Raw genomic sequence first — 21,764 nt, 5'->3', positions numbered from 1 at the left:
CGGTCTTGAAGGAGCTCTACTGAACACCTGCCAAGGATCAGTGTCCGTCCAATCCCTATCTTTATGTAGGCACACAACGCCGTCCTTACGGCATGTACAGCAAATGGCTTATAACTGTTATTGGATGTCTTTACACTCTTCATGGAAAGCCTAAATCTAAGGGCGAGCCATCAGTAAAATATTTTTAATGGTCTGTAGTGAGGGATTACCCAACATACCTCCATTTGCTACCAAAGGTGTACTGATGCCCAGAGATGACACTTTCTGACACCTGGGGATTTTATTTCACAGCTCTGGAAATAGGAGATTTCAAATGCTTCTCAAGAAACAGCAATTAAACAAAACCTCTGCTGACATCTTTAGGTTTGTCTCCAAACTTGGGTCAATACCTATGAGAGATATGTGCATGATATACAATAGGAAATGCACTTCTGCTGCTACATCAGATGACAACTGATGAAAGTAGAGTGTTCCATCTGGACAAAACCTGGAAGTAGCTTGAATAGTCTGTTTTTCCCTGCTTTTAAAATACCCTGGTTGAATTTTATCAGATTCTCGCATATTGCTTTGGGCTAAGTTTACTGAAGAGGGCAGTGTTAGTTTTGGCTGTCAGGGAATAGAGTCAAATGATTACGCCAACATTCAGCCCATGCTATGATTCTGTTTGGTGAAGGAATTGCGTTTTATTGTTTTATTCAAATTCATTTTCAATTGAACACAGTACATTTTAAAGCATCATATCCCAAAATGGGTCTTTGGTTTATGAGAACAGCGGGCCTGATTTAGATTTTGGTGGACAAATTACTCCATTACAACAGTGATGGATATCATATCCGCCGACATCTAAATCCCATTATATCCTAAAGGACTTAGATTTTAGCAGCCGGGATACCCGTCACTTTTTTGACAGAGTAACTTATCTGCTAATATCTAAATCAAGCCCAGAGTCTTTATTTGTTACGATATCTCCACAGAAAGCACCTTGCACTTTGTAATTTTCTGTAAGTATTATAAAATACTGAGAGCACGTTTTCTAAAACATCTTGTTTGAAATTTTACAAAATGTTGACCTGCCCTCCTCTGTCTTCAATCTCTACCAACTTTGCCCATCTGTTTTGTTGTATTGAGCTCTGTAAATAATGCTGTGAGAATTAGGGAAAGCCTTCCTAAGGAGGTCCTCAAGATGGCACCAAATTTAATAAAATTATATTTTATCCATTAATTGGTTTGTCATAGGAACTGTTTGTACTCCTTTTTTATTAACAAATTGGAGTATGTTCATCTTTTGATGAACTAAGATTTAAAGGTTTTATGTACTATCTTTTATGGTTTTCTTTCAGACAGAATAAAGATGAATTGAATTGAACTAATCAGAACTTGCCACTATCCCCAGTGTTTGTGTTGCTTCCTTTCTACCTCCCGCCTCTAGAGGGTCTACACAGACACCTTCCCCGGAGAAGACGTAGCCAAAGAATTCAATTTCGAGTGTGAAGTAAACACATTTTTGGCAGTGTAGGGAAAGGCTCACTTGCATAGCCTCCATAGGGCCCCCTCAGTCTCTGGTAATGTTTCCTGAATTGAGTCGGTGTAGATGAGAATGTTATTACTGACATTAAGGACCCCTACCAATCCTGATAGTGCTTTTCTCTGATAGTGTTTTGGAACACCTCCACTGCGGAGAAAATCCAAAAATGTAAGTGCTTGTACCAGCGCAGACCAAAGTGTTGAAAATATTGTGATGCAGCAATTGTATTTGTCTTGAAGGAGCTGGTGGCGGCATCGAATTTATATCATGGAACAGGTAATTGATAATGGAGGTGATCCGCTGTTCATGTTGTATGGCTTTATTAGTAAGCCTCATGTCAATGCAGATGCGTAGTGCACCTGGTAGTTCAAGCTTCATGGTGCCCTGCATGGGTGATACCCACAGTGTAGGGCCGGACACTTTCTCAATTACATCACGTTTTGTGAATACTGAAAAGTAGTAAAGTTAGACTTTTGGTTTATGTTAGACTTTTGGTCTAACTTTACCTTTTTAAATAACGAAAAGCAGAAAAGTTAGACTTTTGGTCTAACTTTACCTCTTTGAATACCGAAAACTAGTAAAGTTAGACTTCTGGTCCAACTTTACCTTTGTGAATACCAAAAAGTAGTAAGGTTAGACTTATGGTCCAACTTTGCCTTTGTGAATACTGAAAAGTAGTAAAGTTAGACTTTTGGTTTATGTTAGACTTTTGGTCTTCTTTTACTGTTTTGAATACAGAAAAGTAGTAAAGTTAGATTTTTAGTTTATCTTAGACTTTTGGTCTAACTTTACCTTTGCAAATACAGAAAAGGATTAAAGTTTGACTTTTGGTCTAAGTTAGACTTTTGATCTAAATTTACCTTTGCGAATATTGAAAAGTAGCAGAGTTAGACGTTTAGTTTTTCTTAGACTTTTGGTCTAACTTTACCTTTGCGAATACCAAAAAGTAGTACAATTTGACTTTTGGTTTAAGTTAGACTTTTGGTCTAATTTTACCTTTGTGTATTTGGCCGATAGATGGGTGAGGAAGGGAGTGAGAAATGTAGGAACACTAGGTGATAGACACATAGACCGGTGACAGACACAGAGAGGGGAAGACAGATGAGAGATGTGACCTTTCTAGAGGCAGATAAGAAAGAGAAAGCTGAGAGAGACAGGAAGAGAGAGAGAGACCGGTGTGAGAAAAGTGATAAAGAGACAGTTGCTGACAGCCCACTGAGAGGCCGAGGGAGGGAGGTGAGACTTGTTACAAAGGTACAGATCAGGCATGGGCAGGTAAGACAAGTGATAAAGAGGCCCAGAGTTGGGAGACAGGTGAGAGTTACTCAGAAAGAGACTGTTCAGAAAGAGTCAGAGGGTGGGGGAGAGATCTGAGAGAGATGTTATATACAATAACGAGAGAGTGACAGCCCAGAGAGAAGGGAAGACAGGTGAAAAAGAAGTGCCATAAATGTGCAGGTTAAAAAGACAGCCGAGAGAGGGGGGAGGTGGGGAGGTGGGCAAGTGACACCTGAAATAAGGAGGGCAATTGATCTAGTGGTGATAGAGTGACAGAGCTGAATGGGAGACAGGTCTGAAAAAACAGCTGAAGAAGAACTGGGGAGGGGGAAGTGTGAGAGATATAGAGCTGAGAGTGCAAGTTGAGAAAGAGACAGACAAGTGAGTACGATTGGTTGGAGACAGGTACAAAAGGGCAGAGCACCTGACAGCGGTGAGACAGGGGAAGAGATGTGAGCTGTTGGAAGGACAGCCTAGGAGAAGGGGTGATGATGGGGTGAGCAAGAGACAACGTGAGAAAGATCGGAGAGAGACAGAACAAAAAAGACACTCAAGAAAGGGCGGAGGGCATGGTTGCAGCAGGTCAAAGATCAAATGGCGTCACTTCCTGTGATGTCACTGGTGTTAAAGGACATGTGATGTTACTTTCACTGCCCATCCTTCGGTGGCTGCAAGGCCTGTTTGTTTTGTTAACTATTTCACTGTGGTCTTTGAGGTCTCTGTTTGTCAGTCTTGGGGGGGGGGGGCCAGGGGAGCCTCTTTTCTGTTAATGTCACTTCTGGCTCCACAGACTTGAGGAGAAGAGGGATTTTAGGAAAGGCCGAGCACCACAATGACTGTATCATGTTTGTTAGCCCAGCAGCTCCAGAGCACAATTCAGTACAGGGCCTGCGCTCGACAAAAACGTCATCTGTATATGGCTAATTTAAATAATATTGCTTCACGTTTAACATTAATATTTACTAGTGCTACACCAGAACCCTGGAGGAATACATCGATCCATGTCTCAGTTTCAAAAGTCACTTCAAGCAAACACAGGACCGCCTGGAAGTGCAGGGGAAGACAGAAGGATGACATATAGCGACCTTACAACGTCACCATGGATGCTTAGGAACTGAGGGGTCTGTGGCCTTCACCACAGCATCACCCTAGGAACCACCGCTGAGGAGTAGAGAACTGAAGGGTCTGTGACCTTCACCACAGCATCAGCCTAGGAACCACAGCCAAGGACACGAGAACTGAAGGGTCTGTGACCTTCATCACAGCATCACCCTAGGAACCACAGCTGAGGAGTAGAGAACTGAAGGGTCTGTGACCTTCACCACAGCATCACCCTAGGAACCACAGCTGAGGAGTAGAGAACTGAGGGGTCTGTGGCCTTCACCACAGCATCACCCTAGGAACCACAGCCGAGCAGACGAGAACTGAAGGGTCTGTGACCTTCACCACAGCATCAGCCTAGGAACCACAGCCGAGGACACGAGAACTGAAGGGTCTGTGACCTTCACCACAGCATCACCCTAGGAACCACAGCTGAGGAGTGGAGAACTGAAGGGTCTGTGACCTTCACCACAGCATCAGCCTAGGAACCACAGCCTAGCAGACAAGAACTGAAGGGTCTGTCCTCTCACCACAGCATCATCCTAGGAACCACAGCTGAGGAGTCGAGAACTGAAGGGTCTGTGACCTTCACCACAGCATCACCCTAGGAACTACAGCTGAGGAGTCGACAACTGAAGGGTCTTTGACCTTCATCAGAGCATCACCCTAAGAACCACAGCCAAGAAGACGAGAACTGAACAGTCTGTGACCTTCACCACAGCATCACCCTAGGAACCACAGCTGAGGAGTCGACAACTGAAGGTTCTTTGACCTTCACCACAGCATCACCCTAGGAACCACAGCTGAGAAAACAAGAACTGAAGGGTCTGTGACCTTCACCACAGCATCACCCTAAGAACCACAGCTGAGTAATCTAGAACTGAAGGTTCTGTGACCTTCACCACAGCATCACCCTAGGAACCACAGCCGAGCAGACGAGAACTGAAGGGTCTGTGACCTTCACCACAGCATCAGCCTAGGAACCACCGCTGAGGAGTAGAGAACTGAAGGGTCTGTGACCTTCACCACAGCATCAGCCTAGGAACCACAGCCGAGGACACGAGAACTGAAGGGTCTGTGACCTTCACCACAGCATCACCCTAGGAACCACAGCTGAGGAGTAGAGAACTGAAGGGTCTGTGACCTTCACCACAGCATCAGCCTAGGAACCACAGCCTAGCAGACGAGAACTGAAGGGTCTGTCCTCTCACCACAGCATCATCCTAGGAACCACAGCTGAGGAGTCGAGAACTGAAGGGTCTGTGACCTTCACCACAGAATCACCCTAGGAACCACAGCCGAGAAGACGAGAACTGAAGGGTCTGTGGCCTTCACCACAGCATCAGCGTAGGAACCACAGCAGAGGAGTCGAGAACTGAAGGGTCTGTGACCTCCACCACAGCATCACCCTAGGAACCACAGCTTAGAAGTCGAGAACTGAAGGGTCTGTGACTTTCACCACAGCATCAACCTAGGAACCACAGCCGAGGACACGAGAACTGAAGGGTCTGTGACCTTCACCACAGCATCACCCTAGGAACCACAGCTGAGGAGTAGAGAACTGAAGGGTCTGTGACCTTCACCACAGCATCAGCCTAGGAACCACAGCCGAGGACACGAGAACTGAAGGGTGTGTGACCTTCACCACAGCATCACCCTAGGAACCACAGATGAGGAGTAGAGAACTGAAGGGTCTGTGACCTTCACCACAGCATCAGCCTAGGAACCACAGCCGAGCAGACGAGAACTGAAGTGTCTGTCCCCTCACCACAGCATCATCCTATGAACCACAGCTGAGGAGTCGACAACTGAAGGGTCTGTGACCTTCACCACAGCATCACCCTAAGAACCACTGCCGAGAAGACGAGAACTGAAGGGTCTGTGGCCTTCACCACAGCATCAGCCTAGGAACTACAGCTGAGGAATAGAGAACTCAAGGGTCTGTCCTCTCACCACAGCATCATCCTAGGAACCACAGCTGAGTTGACAAGAACTGAAGGGTCTGTGACCTTCACCCCACATCACCCTAAGAACCACAGCTGAGGAATCGAGAACTGAAGGGTCTGTGACCTTCACCACAGCATCACCCTAGGAACCACAGCCAAGATGAGAACTGAAGGGTCTGTGGCCTTCACCACAGCATCAGCCTAGGAACCACAGCCAAGAAGACGAGAACTGAAGGATCTGTGGCCTTCACCACAGCATCAGCCTAGGAACTACAGCCAAGGGATCAAGAACTGAAGGGTCTGTCCTCTCACCACAGCATCATCCTAGGAACTACAGCTGAGGAGTCGAGAACTGAAGGGTCTGTGACCTTTACCACAGCATCACCCTAAGAACCACAGCTGAGGAATCGAGAACTGAAGGGTCTGTGACCTTCACCACAGCATCACCCTAGGAACCACAGCCAAGAAGATGAGAACTGAAGGGTCTGTGGCCTTCACCACAGCATCAGCCTAGGAACCACAGCCAAGAAGACGAGAACTGAAGGATCTGTGGCCTTCACCACAGCATCAGCCTAGAAACTACAGCCGAGGGATCGAGAACTGAAGGGTCTGTCCTCTCACCAGAGCATCATCCTAGGAACTACAGCTGAGGAGTCGAGAACTGAAGGGTCTGTGACCTTCACCACAGCATCACCCCAGGAACCACAGCCGAGAAGATGAGAACTGAAGGGTCTGTGGCCTTCACCACAGCATCAGCCTAGGAACCACAGCTGAGGAGCCGAGAACTGAAGGGTCTGTCCTCTCACCACAACATCACCTTAGGAACCACAGCTGAGGAGTCGAGAACTGAAGGGTCTGTGACCTTCACCACAGCATCACCCTAGGAACCACAGCTGAGGAGTCGAGAACTGAATGGTCTATGGCCTTCACCTCATCCTCCATTCTTAAAGCATCACTTTAGAGCCATCAGATGAGGAGACAGAACTGACGGATAGTACATATGTATCACCCTCTGCTGGAGACATGCTGGTACCGCAGGTGCGCTCCTCTGTCCACACTTCCCATTCATTACAGAGCCTTCTGCAGGGAGGAGAAAAGCCCCGGCTCCTCAGAACCCCCCAACTCACCTCCTCAAACTTCTTGGCCTTGTATTGATCCGCCCCCTTCAGGAAATTCAGAAGAATAATGTCACAGAGTACCGTTCCCTGGGGACAGAAGAGAGCAGACATGAGAAACATAAGCCTAGAACAGAGCACAGAACAGACACGAGAAACATGAGCCTAGAACCGAGCACAGAGCAGACACGAGAAACATGAGCCTAGAACAGAGCAGAGTGCAGGCATTAGAAACATGAGCCTAGAACAGAGCAGAGTGCATACATTAGAAACATGAGTCTAGAACAGAGCAGACACGAGAAACATGAGCCTAGAACAGAGCAGATTGCAGACATGAGAAAAATGAATCTAGAACAGAACAGAAACATGAGCCTAGAACAGAGCAGAGAGCAGACATGAGAAACATGAGCCTAGAGCAGAGCGCAGACACGAGAAACATGAGCCTAGAACAGAGCAGAGTGAAGACATGAGAAACATGAGCCGAGAACAGAAGAGAGTGCAGACATGAGAAACATGAGCCTAGAACAGAGCAGAGTGCAGACATGAGAAACATGAGCCTAGAACAGAGCAGAGTGCAGACATGAGAAACATGAGCCTAGAACAGAGCATGAGAAACAGAGACCGGAAAAGAACAGAGTGCAGGCATAAGAAACAGAGCTTGGAAAAGGACAGAGTGCAGGCATGAGAAACAGAGGCCCGAAAAGAACAGGGTGCGGGCATGAGAAACAGAGCGCGCGATGGAGTGGAGAGAAACAGAAAGAGAGGTGGGAGAGAGGAAGGCCTCAAGTGAAGAGGAAAGGAGACAAACACTACACGAGGATAAGAAACAGGGGTCCAGTCGCTATCATTATGGGTGAGGTGCACGTTATTCTGAAAATGTGTTTTCCACAATCGGGCGGCCCATGAAAGATCCCGATTAATCTTTGCTCTCGGCTACAGCAAAGCCAGCTCTGCGGGTCTGCTGGCAGAACCGGAAACACCTGTCAGGCCCAGAACCGGGAGCTTTAGCCGGAGCGGTGGAGGCGGACGGCGCTGGGCCTGCGGGACCCAGATTATTTGCCAGAGAGGAAGAGCGGAGGCCCCTAAACACCTCGGGCCTTACTGGCTCCCATGAGCATTGGGGTGAGAAGAGTTGGGCACCCGGGAAGAGCCCCCTATGAATCCGACTTCACCGCGAGGCCTAGACTCAGCTACAAATTGAGAGCAGCAGATGGGGCACACCAACGAGACATTGGAGAAGACATTAGGATCTCTGCAAAGATAATAGGGGCCCAGTAGACAACGAGTTTATCGAGTGTGAAACGGAGCGGGGCCTAGCGCTACACCTGGTGCCAATTCTTGGAAGAGGTCATATCTGGGCCTGGAGGGCCTCAACATAGAGGCAGTGCAAACTTGAGAACACGTTTTGCATGAACCACTTGGGAGGAGAGCTGTGGAGTGTTGCGACTGGGGCCCGGGAGGAGTCTGAAGCCGGGGCTTGGGTGCTGGTCCCTCTGGTGACGGTGAGGAGATGCTGCGCCGCGGACCTGTGGAGGGGCGGCGCCAGCTGCGCGGCCCCCTTGATAGGGGGAGAGGGCGCATCGCACCGAGCGGTGGAGCAGCAGGTTCGGCTGGGACCTGTGGGCCGGGGAGCGCGTGCTGCATTCCGCCCGAGCGGTGGAGGCGGAGTCCGGCTCGGGCAGACCGCGCAATCGGCGCTGGGCCTACGGGACCCAGACTTTTTACCAGTGAAGAAGAGCGGAGGCCCCAAACATCTCGGGTCCTACTAGCTCCCTCGAGCACAGGGTGAGAGGAACTGGACATCGGGAAGGGCCCCCTATGAATCCGACTTTACCGCGAGGCCTAGACTGAGCTATAACTTAAGAACAGCAGATGGGGCACACCGACAAGACATTGGAGAAGACATCAGGCTCTCTGCCGGGTTAGGGGGGCCCCGTAGACGACAAGTTCATCGAATGCGAAGTGGAGTTGGGCCTAGGGCTACATTTGGCACCAATCTTTGGAAGGAGGCATGTTCGGGCCCGGGGGGCCTACACGTGGGGGCAGTGCAAACTCGAGAAAACATTTTGCATGAACAACCGGGGTAACCAATGGAGGATTGACCGGGCACTGGCACGCTAGTGAAAGAACCTGAACGGAGGGCAAAGGGGTCCGGCGGAGGCGTGGCTTGGGCCTCAAGCACTGTTAAGATCCCGGGCTCCGGGCCATTCTGGGCTGATGACCTCTAAGGGCCGGCGCGGGAGTAAAGCGATGGAGCGCACCACTAATGCTGATCACAGTGGAAGGGACCTGCAAGACCTCACGCAAACCAAAGTACAAGATACCCTAGATAAAATACTGGGAGCAACTGAGGACACAAAAGCAACCTTGAAGCATGACATCAATCAGGTGACGGTGGAAATGGGCCTCTTGCGTGCGGACCACCAGAAGCTGGTTGATAGAGTAAAGGAAACAGAGAAAACGCTTGCAGACCTTACACCGAGACAAAAAAGTCCTAGAAGCCTCGGTACTGAGCCTCACGGACAGAGTGATGCGTCTGGAGCGCAGGGCAGAAGATGCGGAGGGAAGGAATCGAAGGAACAATGTAAGAGTGGTAGGGGTCCCGGAAGGAGCAGAAGGCATAAATATGTTAGAATTTCTTGAGGAATGGCTGCGCACTATGGTAGCACCAGGACAATTGACACCATTCTTTACGTTGGAGAGGGCACACTGAGTCCCCTCCAGACCCCTGGCTCCAGGAAGTCCGCCCCGCGCAGTGGTCGCCAGGCTGCTCCACTACAAGGACAGAGACATTCTGCTCCAGAGAGCCAGAGAGGCTGGACCATTTAAGGTGGCGAATGGAGAAGTAACTCTTTTTCCGGACTTTACCATGGACGTCCATATTAGGAGAGCGTCATTCATGGCGGTGAATAGAGCCCTCAGAAAAGAAGGGATCCAATACTCTCTCCTTTTTCCAGCAAGATTGAGAGTGATCGCGGAGGACATGACCACATTCTTCCAGAATCCAGAGGAGGCATGGGAGTGGATAGAGACCCATGGAGGACGAGCAGGGCAGCCTCCGAAATCGGACAACATCGAGAGAATGACGCGGGGAGCCTCCCGGGGGCGGCGTCGCCGGACCCGCCTCTGGTCTGGACCGACAAAATCACAGAGGGAGTCTGAGAGGACAGAAGCCTTGAGAGTGGCGGCTGCTATGGGCAGAGAAGCATCCCCTTCAGGAAGCAATGAGAGAGACTCGGATGGCACGCCAGCTTCATCAGTGGAGGGCTCCGGCTGCTCCGGGCGACCCCCGAGGGTGACTCTGCAAACAGCAGATGACTTGGGGTAAACTCATTCGATCTGGTCTGGTGATGGGGCACATGGAGTACTCAGAAGGCCCCGACGAGCATGGACCCACCCACCCCCCTACCGGCTTCTCGTCCATTCAGTTAGACTGGCGAGAACTATATTCACTTTGATGACAAAGTTGCACTGTTGCACTGGTTATTTGGGCTACCTACATTTTCGAAGGTGTCCTGGGGAGGGGCGGTTGGGATTTTCAATTTTAAGTTTTGATGGCACCTGGGGGCAACAGAGTATAACTGAGCAACCAAGAATAACGGATGTAGGGGTGTGGAGTACCGGGGTGGTAGGTTGGGCCGACCCTCTTTGATGCTTTTAAATGACAGACTATAGTTTCCTAACGTGGAACATCAGAGGGATGGGGTCACCAGCTAAAATACATAGAATACCATCTTATCTAAAGAGGAGCGGCATACATGTAGCGATGCTACAGGAAACCCACCTGACAGCAGCGGAAGTGGAAAAGCTAAGGCGTAGATGGAGAGGGCAGGTGTTCGCTGCTAAATACTCCGCATATGCGAGGGGGGCACTGGTTTGGGTACGGGCAGGTGTCCGCTTTAAGGTGGTCTCCACTGACATTGATCAGGAAGGTAGGTTCGTACTGGTGGAGGGGAAACTCTACGGGACCCCATTGGTGCTGGGAAGTATTTACGCCCCCAATCAGGACCAGATTCCCTTTATGCAGCGCTTGTCGAGCCGCCTCACACGCCAGCAGCATGGGAAGTTATTGCTGGGGGGGACTTCAAAAGCATAACGAACACAGATTTGGACCGCTACATCCCGCCATTGCCCGGAGCAGCGGTCCATAAAGTAGCCCAAAAACTTAGGGAATGGATGCATGACTGGGAACTGATTGACGTCTGGCGCGAACAGCACCTAGAGGACAGGGATTGCTCATATTATTCAGGGCTACACCACATATACACCAGGATAGACAGAGTGGTGTGCTCAGCTGCCCTAGCACGGGGAATGACCCACTCTGAATACTTGGGACGCACAATATCTGACCACAATCCCCTGTTACTCAACTGGAGAGTGGTAGAGGATAGGCCCCCCATACCGTTATGGAGATTAACACCTGCCGCACTTGAAGACCAAGCATACAGGGAGGCGCTCCGTTCATTCCTGACAGACCACATTAAAATTAATAAAGGATCAGCCACTACTAGACATATAGAGTGGGAAACACTTAAGGTAGCGACGAGAGGCTACTGTATAGGGCAAACGGTGGGGAATTAAACGCACCCTAGAGCGCGAACTAACCAAACTAGAGGTAACCATACATGAGGCAGAAAAGGCAGGGAGCCGAGGCACACTGAACCAGGAAGAATATATGCAGGCAAGGAGGACCCATTCCCAGGTAGAGGAACAGCTCAGGTGCCACTGCACACAGAAATATTTAGCATCGATACAAGCTGAAGAGGGTAGGGCAGGTAAGTTATTGGCCTGGCTGGTAAGGCCGGGAAGAAGGGGTCCCCCATCGTGAGCATTCGGGATATGGAAGGCGAGCATAGATTCAGACCAGGCCCTCTAAACGACGCCTTCAGGGACTATTATACATACTTGTACCAGAGCCCCAACCAGATAGTGGAAGGGCAACTAGATACATTTCTACGACCGCTCCCACTGACTGTACTGGCGCACGAAGGGAGGGACAAACTGGGGGGACCGGTGACAATAGAAGAGGAAAGGGAGGCTATCACACAGCTGGCCCCAGGGAAGACACCTGGCACAGATGGTCTCCCAATGGACTTTTACAAAAAGCACATGGCACTGTTGGTGCCCCAGCTGGTAGAACTATCTGCAGAAGTTCTGCGCACCGGACGACTGCCGGACTCTCTCAGAAAGGCACTGGTGGTGCCCCTGCCCAAATTGAAATCAGGCGAGGCATCAGTCACTGATTTTCGCCCGCTATCAATGCTGAATAGCGATTTTAAAATCCTCAGCAAAGTCCTGGCTAATCGATTGCTCCAGCATATACCAATGCTGATCCACGCGGACTAGAATGGGTTTGTCCCAAACCGTAGTATGTCACTGAACCTCAGACGCCTCTTTGCCATATTGCAGATGCCTAATTCGGAACGACCCCCAACTGGTGCGCTAATAGCTATTGACTTTGAGAAAGCTTTTGACTCAGTCAGATGTGACTATTTACGAACAGTGATGCTTAGGATGGGGCTAGGGGAAGATTGGGTGAGATGGGTGGACTTGTTATATACATCCCCACTGGCACGAGTAAGAACTGGGAAGACGATCTCAGAACCCTACCCTATACACAGAAGCACCAGGCAGGGTTGTCCACTGTCACCATTATTATTTGCCCTGGCTATTGAGCCCTTTGCGGCACAATTTAGTCTGGAAGGAGCGGGCAAGGGGGTAGAATGGGGACAAACCGAGCACATAATCTCACTCTATGCCGACGATGTCCTGATTTATCCTAGGGACGGGGAGACGGGACTGCCCTGGGCACTGCAAATATTGGACTCCTTCGGGAATATGTCAGGGCTTCGACTTAACAGGAGCAAAACGTTTGTCTTCCCTATCACAGCAGAGTTGGCCTGCCCATCCTCATGCCCTCCTGATGTGGTGTGTGCTCCACAAACCATCAAATACTTGGGGGTTCAGGTGTACCAAGATGTTAAAGATCTACGAGATGGGAACCTGGGAAGGGCACTCTCCTCCCTCCGGACCTCAGTTAGGTTCTGGCTGACGTTGAAACTACCGATAATGGCCAGGATATCGCTATCTAAGATGGTCATGTTACCCCACCTCCTTTACTATTTTGTTAACCTCCCGGTGACGATCCCGGCATTGTGGTTCAGGCAGTGCTTTAAATGGGCCGGTACTCTTCGGTACGGAGTACCCGCACTTTTTATTTTGAGAGGGAGAGTACCGGCATATCTCAAGAAAAACGTAATACTTTTAATTGGAGAGTACCAGCACTTCTCGGAAAAAAGCAGGTACTATGGTACAGAGTACCTGCACTTCTATTTTTCCATTTAAAGCACTGGGTTCAGGGAATTGAATGCCTTGCTCAGGGAACTGGTATGGGACGGAGGTCGAAGGCGCACAGTGCTGGCAATACTCTGCAGGCCAATCTAGAGGGTGGACTTGGTGTCCCAGACTTTGAATCCTACTATTTGGCGTGCCAGTTGCAGTGGGTCTCCAGGTGGATGGCAGGAGGAGGCCGACTGGACAGATGTGTCACGAGCGGCGAAATGAGCCGAGATGACATCATAGCACATATGATACACCGGAAGGTGGAACCACAAGAAAAAAGTAGAATGACGAAAGTGCCACTGGCCTGCTAGAGGAGATGTAGAAGACGGGTGGGCGTAGGACCGGCTTACTCGTCTGGAATACCATTATCGGTACACCTGTTGGAATCGAAGGGCGGGAACCGAAAGGAAGCCGTACTAAGCACATGGGCGAAAGCAGGAGTAGAGACAATTGGGGACCTCTTTAGCAACGGGGTTTTGAGGACATTCACTGATTTGATGGAAACTGGGGGGGGTACCGAATGGACAGTTTCTACTGTACCAGAGCCTAACACATAATTTAATGAAGCACTGGGACACGGTAAACGCGGAACCGGCCACACACCAAGTACTGCATCTACTGCTGACAGCAGGAGATGATGCTCACTTAATAACGAAGTTATACAAGACACAGGTCAAAAGCGTACTGTACCCACTACAACCTCAAAGAGAGAGATGGGAGAGGGCCCTGGGGAGGGATCTCACGGACTCAGAATGGCAGAAGGGAATAGCATACCCGTGGGGCGCATGAAGGAACACACGACTAAGATATACTCAATTCAACTACTTACATAGGACGTACCTTACCCCACATAGATTGACTTTAATATACGGAGGAACTTCCAAGACATGCCCTAAATGTACTGAGGTGGACGCTGACTTTGACCACATGGTGTGGCACTGCCCTGACATTCGGAGGGGCTGGGTAGCGGTGGTGTCCGAACTGAAAGAGGTGCTCGAGATCGAGGTAACCCAAACCCCAGATATGTTCCTCCTAGGCCTGAAAACAGGATTAGTAGTGGGAAAGATAAAGGAACGCTTCCTGGATCTGGCACTGGTACTATTTAGGAAATTAATAGCACTTCCCTGAGTGAATGGAGGCGCGACGGGCTGAAAGGGGCCAGCGCCGAACTACAAGCCATTAAATGTGAAGAAGCGCGGGGCATTAGACTAACACCCATTGCTCCGACATGGGAAGAAATATTGATGAAGTGGGAACAAAGGGAGAGGAAGGAGCGGAGAAGGCGACAGCGGACAAATGAGACCTGATAATGAGAAACAGAGGACACGTATTACGGGTTGGGACATGAGATTAGAGAGGGAAGGACAGGCCCACGACAGAAGGGAGAGATATAATAAGAAATCAGACCGAGATATAGGCCCCCTCAGACCCCTCATCGATCTGGCCTGGAGAGTAACAGGACACACCGGGGAGACCCCAGACATGCACCGAGAGGCAACACAGGGATGTAGATGGTAAGGGGAGCCGGGCCTCCCCCCTGGTACGAGCGTGCCCCACATCTTACAGTAACTATCCTTAGCATGCTCCCACGCGCGCCATCATGTTAATAGGTTGTTAAGAGTTTGGTTAAGACAATTGGAAGGAGGGGGGGATAGCATATTACACGACAGAGGTTTCTGGAGAAGCTACACCCAAGCACACAACAGAGAACGTGTAACAGCGAAACACACTCATAGGGACAAGGTAACATAGATAAGATAAATGAATACAAACGTGCACTGTGGAAGCAAGTAACGTTGGCAAATGATAAGACAAGAAACTGTTGAGTCATATTATTGTTTGTATTTAACCCATGATAAAATGTGAATAAAAAACATGAAAAAAAAAAAAAAAAACTACGTGTGTGCGCGCGCCAGCCATTGTTTTTTTATTTTTTTACTAATCCGAGATGTATCAGTTAATTAAAAAAACATAAAATGAAGTAGGGGAAAGCACTTTTATTTAGAAAGTGGATGCCCGGTCCTCCAAAAGAAAAAAAATATATAAAATTATTTATAAAAAATAGGTCTGTGGGGAGTGCGGGACAACAGAGAAGTGGGTCGGGGTAGCTGTGGAGGGGGCAAGAGACCTGCAGAGGGAGACAATAACAGAAAGGAGAGACACACAGAAGGGAGTGCAGAGGGGGAGAAGCACATAGGGGAGAGACCACAACACAGACCACAGAGGGAAGAAAAGGACACATATGAGAGAACATAGGGTGGGGCAAAGAGAAGCACACGAGGGAGACAGCTCGAAAACACATGCACTCTGTTGCAGCGCTTAAGCAAAAATAAAAAAGTAGTTCCCTAAATTCAGCAGTGGAAGCACACAAGTAACAAGGCTATGCTCCAGGGGAGGGACAAACACAAGATGGACAAGGAAAGCCATTGAATAGGAAACAAGCAAATTAGAAGGACAATGAGGCCAACCAATGGTAACCAATGGACCTGTTTTAAGCCCACTGTAAATTCCTGGTAGGCCCACAGTGGGTAATTTTCAATCAGGCAGTTCTGCTGTCTGGTAGGCAGGACCTAAAAATTACAGTGCTGTAGAGCTTTGGCAAGAAGCATTGGCAAAGCCAATGGGTCATGACGGCAAGATCTATTGGCTTTGACAATTCGTTTTTGAGATGTGTAGTTTGATTGACGTGTGACTATCAACACTGACGGTAATAATGAGTGAAGTTATTTGAGACTTGTTTTCTGACTGAAAGGTGGAGGTGAATCTTCCTCAGTGAGGATGGCGAAGGCTTGCAGGAATACATGTTTTGCTTGGTTGGTGTTCGTCATGGGATGATGAAGGTCTGATCAGTCCGGCTGCACTGTGCAGGCAGTGGCATGGAAGTTATGGTCAGACTCCTCAGAGGGTTGTTAGGGTTGAGTGTGTGGGTCCAGTGACCTGTAGTTTGGTGATGTGTGTTTCAGAAGTAGGCGGATGTGGGCTGCATCTTCTTGGGGGGTGGGGGGGCGTAGGTGATGAGTGTGTATTTATATATGTGCCCAGGTGGGTGTCCAGGCGGAGGTCAGCTCTCTCTAAGCCCCAGCATTGACTGTCAGTGACAATCACTTTCTTTCTGAAATCAGTGTGCTTTGCTCTCCCCTCACGGCTGGACATATTTCAATCCATTATTCAGACTGAATTACTGTGCCCAACTAATCATTCGTTTTTCCCTGTGGGGTGAAGGTGTAGCTCTGCCCTAAGGGTAGCAGACTGAAGGTGGCTGCTTGGGATGCCTAGAAGATAAGGCTGAGTATGAGGGGTTCCATGATGGGAGGTTTGAGGACTCCCAGAGTGTGCCTGGCCTTGCTGTTTTCTGGATGACTGTGAGTCCGCTTTCGTGCCTCAGTGTTATATCATCGCTTTGAGTGCTGCAGCATCTGGCCTAGAGCTGTGGCTGAGCCGTGTCTCACCGATGATGACTACACTGAAGCTGTAAGTGATGACCAGGGCCTCTGGCATTATGCGGCAAGGGAGGGCCAAATGATGTGGCTGGGTTGAGTAAATTATGCGGCAAGAAAAGGCAAATTATGCAGCATAATGTACCACATTTTATAATAGTAGTACTTCACTGTTTCGTAACTTTGAAACTTCGGCTTGGCCTTGGTTGCCCCTCATTAGTACAGCCTAACAGCCACACATAGCAATAAGTAACAGAAAGGTGACTGGGCCAGCTTTGCAAAGGGCCTCCACTGCGCAGAAACACGTGTGGCTGCATTTTTTGTAACATTTGAACCGTTTGACCTAGGATTTTATTTTGTTAAAATCTGCAGATTATGCGGTAGATGATAGATTATGTGGCAAATGCGACAAATCTATAACTATGCTCTAATCGCACAGTGTCTTAATCCCAGTGGCCCTGAGGATGGCAGTGTGTGCTCTGCAGACATGTCACGCCTGGGACTGAGCGCCGACGAGCAACTGTTTCTTTTGACTGTCGGTGTGCAGTGATTGGCGCGAGGTGGATGGTGGCACTTGTGACTCACGGGGGGTTGTGCAGCGAATTACACCCTTGTAGTTAGTGTGGCGATTGTACCCGTGTGCTTGGATACAGGCACATGGTGCTGGCCTGTCTAGATGTGCTGTGAGGGCGTGTGACTTGCTGTGCAGACAGAGAATGTGTGAGATGTGCTGTGCAGAGGGTGTGAGATGTGCTGTGCAGAGGGTGAGAGATGTGCTGTGCAGAGGGTGAGAGATGTGCTTTGCAGACAATGAGTGTGTGAGATGTGCTATTCAGACAGTGAGTGTGTGAGATGTGCTGTGCAGACGGAGGGTGTGAGATGTGCTGTGCAGACAGAGAGGGTGAGAGATGTGCTGTGCAGAGGATGTGAGATGTGCTGTGCAGACAGAGAGGGTGTGACGTGCTGTGCAGACAGAAAGAGTGTGGCATATGCTGTGTAGACAGAGGGTGTGAGATGTGCTGTTCAGACAGTGAGTGTGTGAGATGTGATGTTCAGACAGTGAGGGTGTGAGATGTGCTGTGCAGAGGGTGTGAGATGTGCTGTGCAGACAGAGAGGGTGAGATGTGCTGTGCAGAGGGTGTGAGATGTGATGTTCAGACAGTGAGTGTGTGAGATGTGATGTTCAGACAGTGAGAGTGTGAGATGTGCTGTGCAGAGGTTGTGAGATGTGCTGTGCAGACAGAGAGGGTGTGAGATGTGCTGTGCAGAGGGTGTGAGATGTGCTGTGCAGACAGAGAGGGTGTGAGATGTGCTGTTCAGAGGGTGTGAGATGTGCTGTGCAGATAGAGAGGGTGTGAGATGTGCTGTGCAGAGGGAGTGGGATGTGCTGTGCAGACAGAGAGGGTGTGAGATATGCTGTGCAGAGGGTGTGGGATGTGCTGTACAGAGGGTGTGGGATGTGCTGTGCAGACAGGGAGGGTGTGAGATGTGCTGTGCAGAGGGAGTGAGATGTGCTGTGCAGACAGAAAGGGTGAGAGATGTGCTGTGCAGAGGGTGTGAGATGTGCTGTTCAGACAGTGAGTGTGTGAGATGTGCTGTGCAGAGGGTGTGAGATGTGCTGTGCAGACAGAGAGGGTGTGAGGTGTGCTGTGCAGACAGAAAGGGTGTGAGATGTGCTGTGCAGAGGGTGTGAGATGTGCTGAGCAGAGGGTGTGAGATGTGCTGTGCAGAGGGTGAGGGATGTGCTGTGCAGACGGACTGTGAGATGTGCTGTGCAGACAGAGAGGGTGTGAGATGTTCCGTGCAGAGGGTGTGAGATGTGCTGTGCAGACAGAGAGGGTGTGAGATGTGCTGTGCAGAGGGTGTGAGATGTGCTGTGCAGACGGAGGGTGTGAGATGTGCTGTGCAGACAGAGAGAGTGTGTGATGTGCTGTGCAGAGGGTGTGACATGTGCTGTGCAGACAGAGAGGGTGTGAGATGTGCTGTGCAGAGGGTGTGAGATGTGATGTGCAGACAGTGAGTGTGTGAGATGTGCTGTGAAGAGGGTGTAAGATGTGCTGTGCATAGGGTGTGAGATGTGCTGTGCAGACAGACGGTGTGAGATGTACAGTGCAGAGGGTGTGAGATGTGCTGTGCAGAGGGTGTGAGATGTGCTGTGCAGACAGAGAGGGTGTGAGATGTGCTGTGCAGAGGGTGTGGGATGTGCTGTGCAGAGAGAGAGGATGTGAGATGTGCTGTGCAGAGGGTGTGAGATGTGCTGTGCAGAGGGTGTGAGATGTGCTATGCAGACAGTGAGGGTGTGAGATGTGCTGTGCAGAGGGTGTGAGATGTGCTGAGCAGAGGGTGTGAGATGTGCTGTGCAGAGGGTGAGGGATGTGCTGTGCAGACGGACTGTGAGATGTGCTGTGCAGACAGAGAGGGTGTGAGATGTTCCATGCAGAGGGTGTGAGATGTGCTGTGCAGACAGAGAGGGTGTGAGATGTGCTGTGCAGAGGGTGTGAGATGTGCTGTGCAGACGGAGGGTGTGAGATGTGCTGTGCAGACAGAGAGAGTGTGTGATGTGCTGTGCAGAGGGTGTGAGATGTGCTGTGCAGACAGAGAGGGTGTGAGATGTGCTGTGCAGAGGGTGTGAGATGTGATGTGCAGACAGTGAGTGTGTGAGATGTGCTGTAAAGAGGGTGTAAGATGTGCTGTGCATAGGGTGTGAGATGTGCTGTGCAGACAGACGGTGTGAGATGTACAGTGCAGAGGGTGTGAGATGTGCTGTGCAGAGGGTGTGAGATGTGCTGTGCAGACAGAGAGGGTGTGAGATGTGCTGTGCAGAGGGTGTGGGATGTGCTGTGCAGAGAGAGAGGATGTGAGATGTGCTGTGCAGAGGGTGTGAGATGTGCTGTGCAGAGGGTGTGAGATGTGCTGTGCAGACAGTGAGGGTGTGAGATGTGCTGTGCAGAGGGTGTGAGATGTGCTGAGCAGAGAGTGTGAGATGTGCTGTGCAGAGGGTGAGGGATGTGCTGTGCAGACGGACTGTGAGATGTGCTGTGCAGACAGAGAGGGTGTGAGATGTTCCGTGCAGAGGGTGTGAGATGTGCTGTGCAGACAGAGAGGGTGTGAGATGTGCTGTGCAGAGGGTGTGAGATGTGCTGTGCAGACGGAGGGTGTGAGATGTGCTGTGCAGACAGAGAGAGTGTGTGATGTGCTGTGCAGAGGGTGTGAGATGTGCTGTGCAGACAGAGAGGGTGTGAGATGTGCTGTGCAGAGGGTGTGAGATGTGATGTGCAGACAGTGAGTGTGTGAGATGTGCTGTGAAGAGGGTGTAAGATGTGCTGTGCAGATAGAGAGGGTGTGAGATGTGCTGTGCAGAGGGTGTGGGATGTGCTGTGCAGACAGAGAGGGTGTGAGATGTGCTGTGCAGAGGGTGTGGGATGTGCTGTACAGAGGGTGTGGGAAGTGCTGTGCAGACAGGGAGGGTGTGAGATGTGCTGTGCAGAGGGTGTGAGATGTGCTGTGCAGAGGGTGTGAGATGTGCTGTGCAGACAGTGAGGGTGTGAGATGTGCTGTGCAGAGGGTGTGAGATGTGCTGAGCAGAGAGTGTGAGATGTGCTGTGCAGAGGGTGAGGGATGTGCTGTGCAGACGGACTGTGAGATGTGCTGTGCAGACAGAGAGGGTGTGAGATGTTCCGTGCAGAGGGTGTGAGATGTGCTGTGCAGACAGTGAGGGTGTGAGATGTGCTGTGCAGAGGGTGTGAGATGTGATGTTCAGACAGTGAGTGTGTGAGATGTGATGTTCAGACAGTGAGAGTGTGAGATGTGCTGTGCAGAGGTTGTGAGATGTGCTGTGCAGACAGAGAGGGTGTGAGATGTGCTGTGCAGAGGGTGTGAGATGTGCTGTGCAGACAAAGAGGGTGTGAGATGTGCTGTTTAGAGGGTGTGAGATGTGCTGTGCAGATAGAGAGGGTGTGAGATGTGCTGTGCAGAGGGTGTGGGATGTGCTGTGCAGACAGAGAGGGTGTGAGATGTGCTGTGCAGAGGGTGTGGGATGTGCTGTACAGAGGGTGTGGGAAGTGCTGTGCAGACAGGGAGGGTGTGAGATGTGCTGTGCAGAGGGTGTGAGATGTGCTGTGCAGACAGAAAGGGTGAGAGATGTGCTGTGCAGAGGGTGTGAGATGTGCTGTTCAGACAGTGAGTGTGTGAGATGTGCTGTGCAGAGGGTGTGAGATGTGCTGTGCAGACAGAGAGGGTGTGAGGTGTGCTGTGCAGACAGAAAGGGTGTGAGATGTGCTGTGCAGAGGGTGTGAGATGTGCTGAGCAGAGGGTGTGAGATGTGCTGTGCAGAGGGTGAGGGATGTGCTGTGCAGACGGACTGTGAGATGTGCTGTGCAGACAGAGAGGGTGTGAGATGTTCCGTACAGAGGGTGTGAGATGTGCTGTGCAAACAGAGAGGGTGTGAGATGTGCTGTGCAGAGGGTGTGAGATGTGCTGTGCAGACGGAGGGTGTGAGATGTGCTGTGCAGACAGAGAGAGTGTGTGATGTGCTGTGCAGAGGGTGTGAGATGTGCTGTGCAGACAGAGAGGGTGTGAGATGTGCTGTGCAGAGGGTGTGAGATGTGATGTGCAGACAGTGAGTGTGTGAGATGTGCTGTGAAGAGGGTGTAAGATGTGCTGTGCATAGGGTGTGAGATGTGCTGTGCAGACAGACGGTGTGAGATGTACAGTGCAGAGGGTGTGAGATGTGCTGTGCAGAGGGTGTGAGATGTGCTGTGCAGACAGAGAGGGTGTGAGATGTGCTGTGCAGAGGGTGTGGGATGTGCTGTGCAGAGAGAGAGGATGTGAGATGTGCTGTGCAGAGGGTGTGAGATGTGCTGTGCAGAGGGTGTGAGATGTGCTGTGCAGACAGTGAGGGTGTGAGATGTGCTGTGCAGAGGGTGTGAGATGTGCTGAGCAGAGGGTGTGAGATGTGCTGTGCAGAGGGTGAGGGATGTGCTGTGCAGAGGGTGTGAGATGTGCTGTGCAGAGGGTGAGA

The 21,764-nt window shown here is 50.3% G+C and overlaps 1 protein-coding gene across 1 annotated transcript in view; it reads right to left on the bottom strand.

Annotated features, from left to right (window-relative positions):
- The window catches only part of P2RX3 (purinergic receptor P2X 3), a 245,389-nt gene that overhangs the window by 8,629 nt on the left and 214,996 nt on the right, over nucleotides 1–21,764 (bottom strand). The window contains exon 11 of the mRNA XM_069233041.1: nucleotides 6,978–7,055. Within this exon, the coding sequence (XP_069089142.1) occupies nucleotides 6,978–7,055 (78 nt within the window). The remainder of the gene's footprint in view (nucleotides 1–6,977; nucleotides 7,056–21,764) is intronic.

This window comes from Pleurodeles waltl, chromosome 4_2 (assembly GCF_031143425.1).
Source record: "Pleurodeles waltl isolate 20211129_DDA chromosome 4_2, aPleWal1.hap1.20221129, whole genome shotgun sequence".
Taxonomy (NCBI): Eukaryota; Metazoa; Chordata; class Amphibia; order Caudata; family Salamandridae; genus Pleurodeles; species Pleurodeles waltl.
Note: the sequence above shows the minus strand (reverse complement) of the source record. Positions and strands in the feature narration are given on the sequence as shown.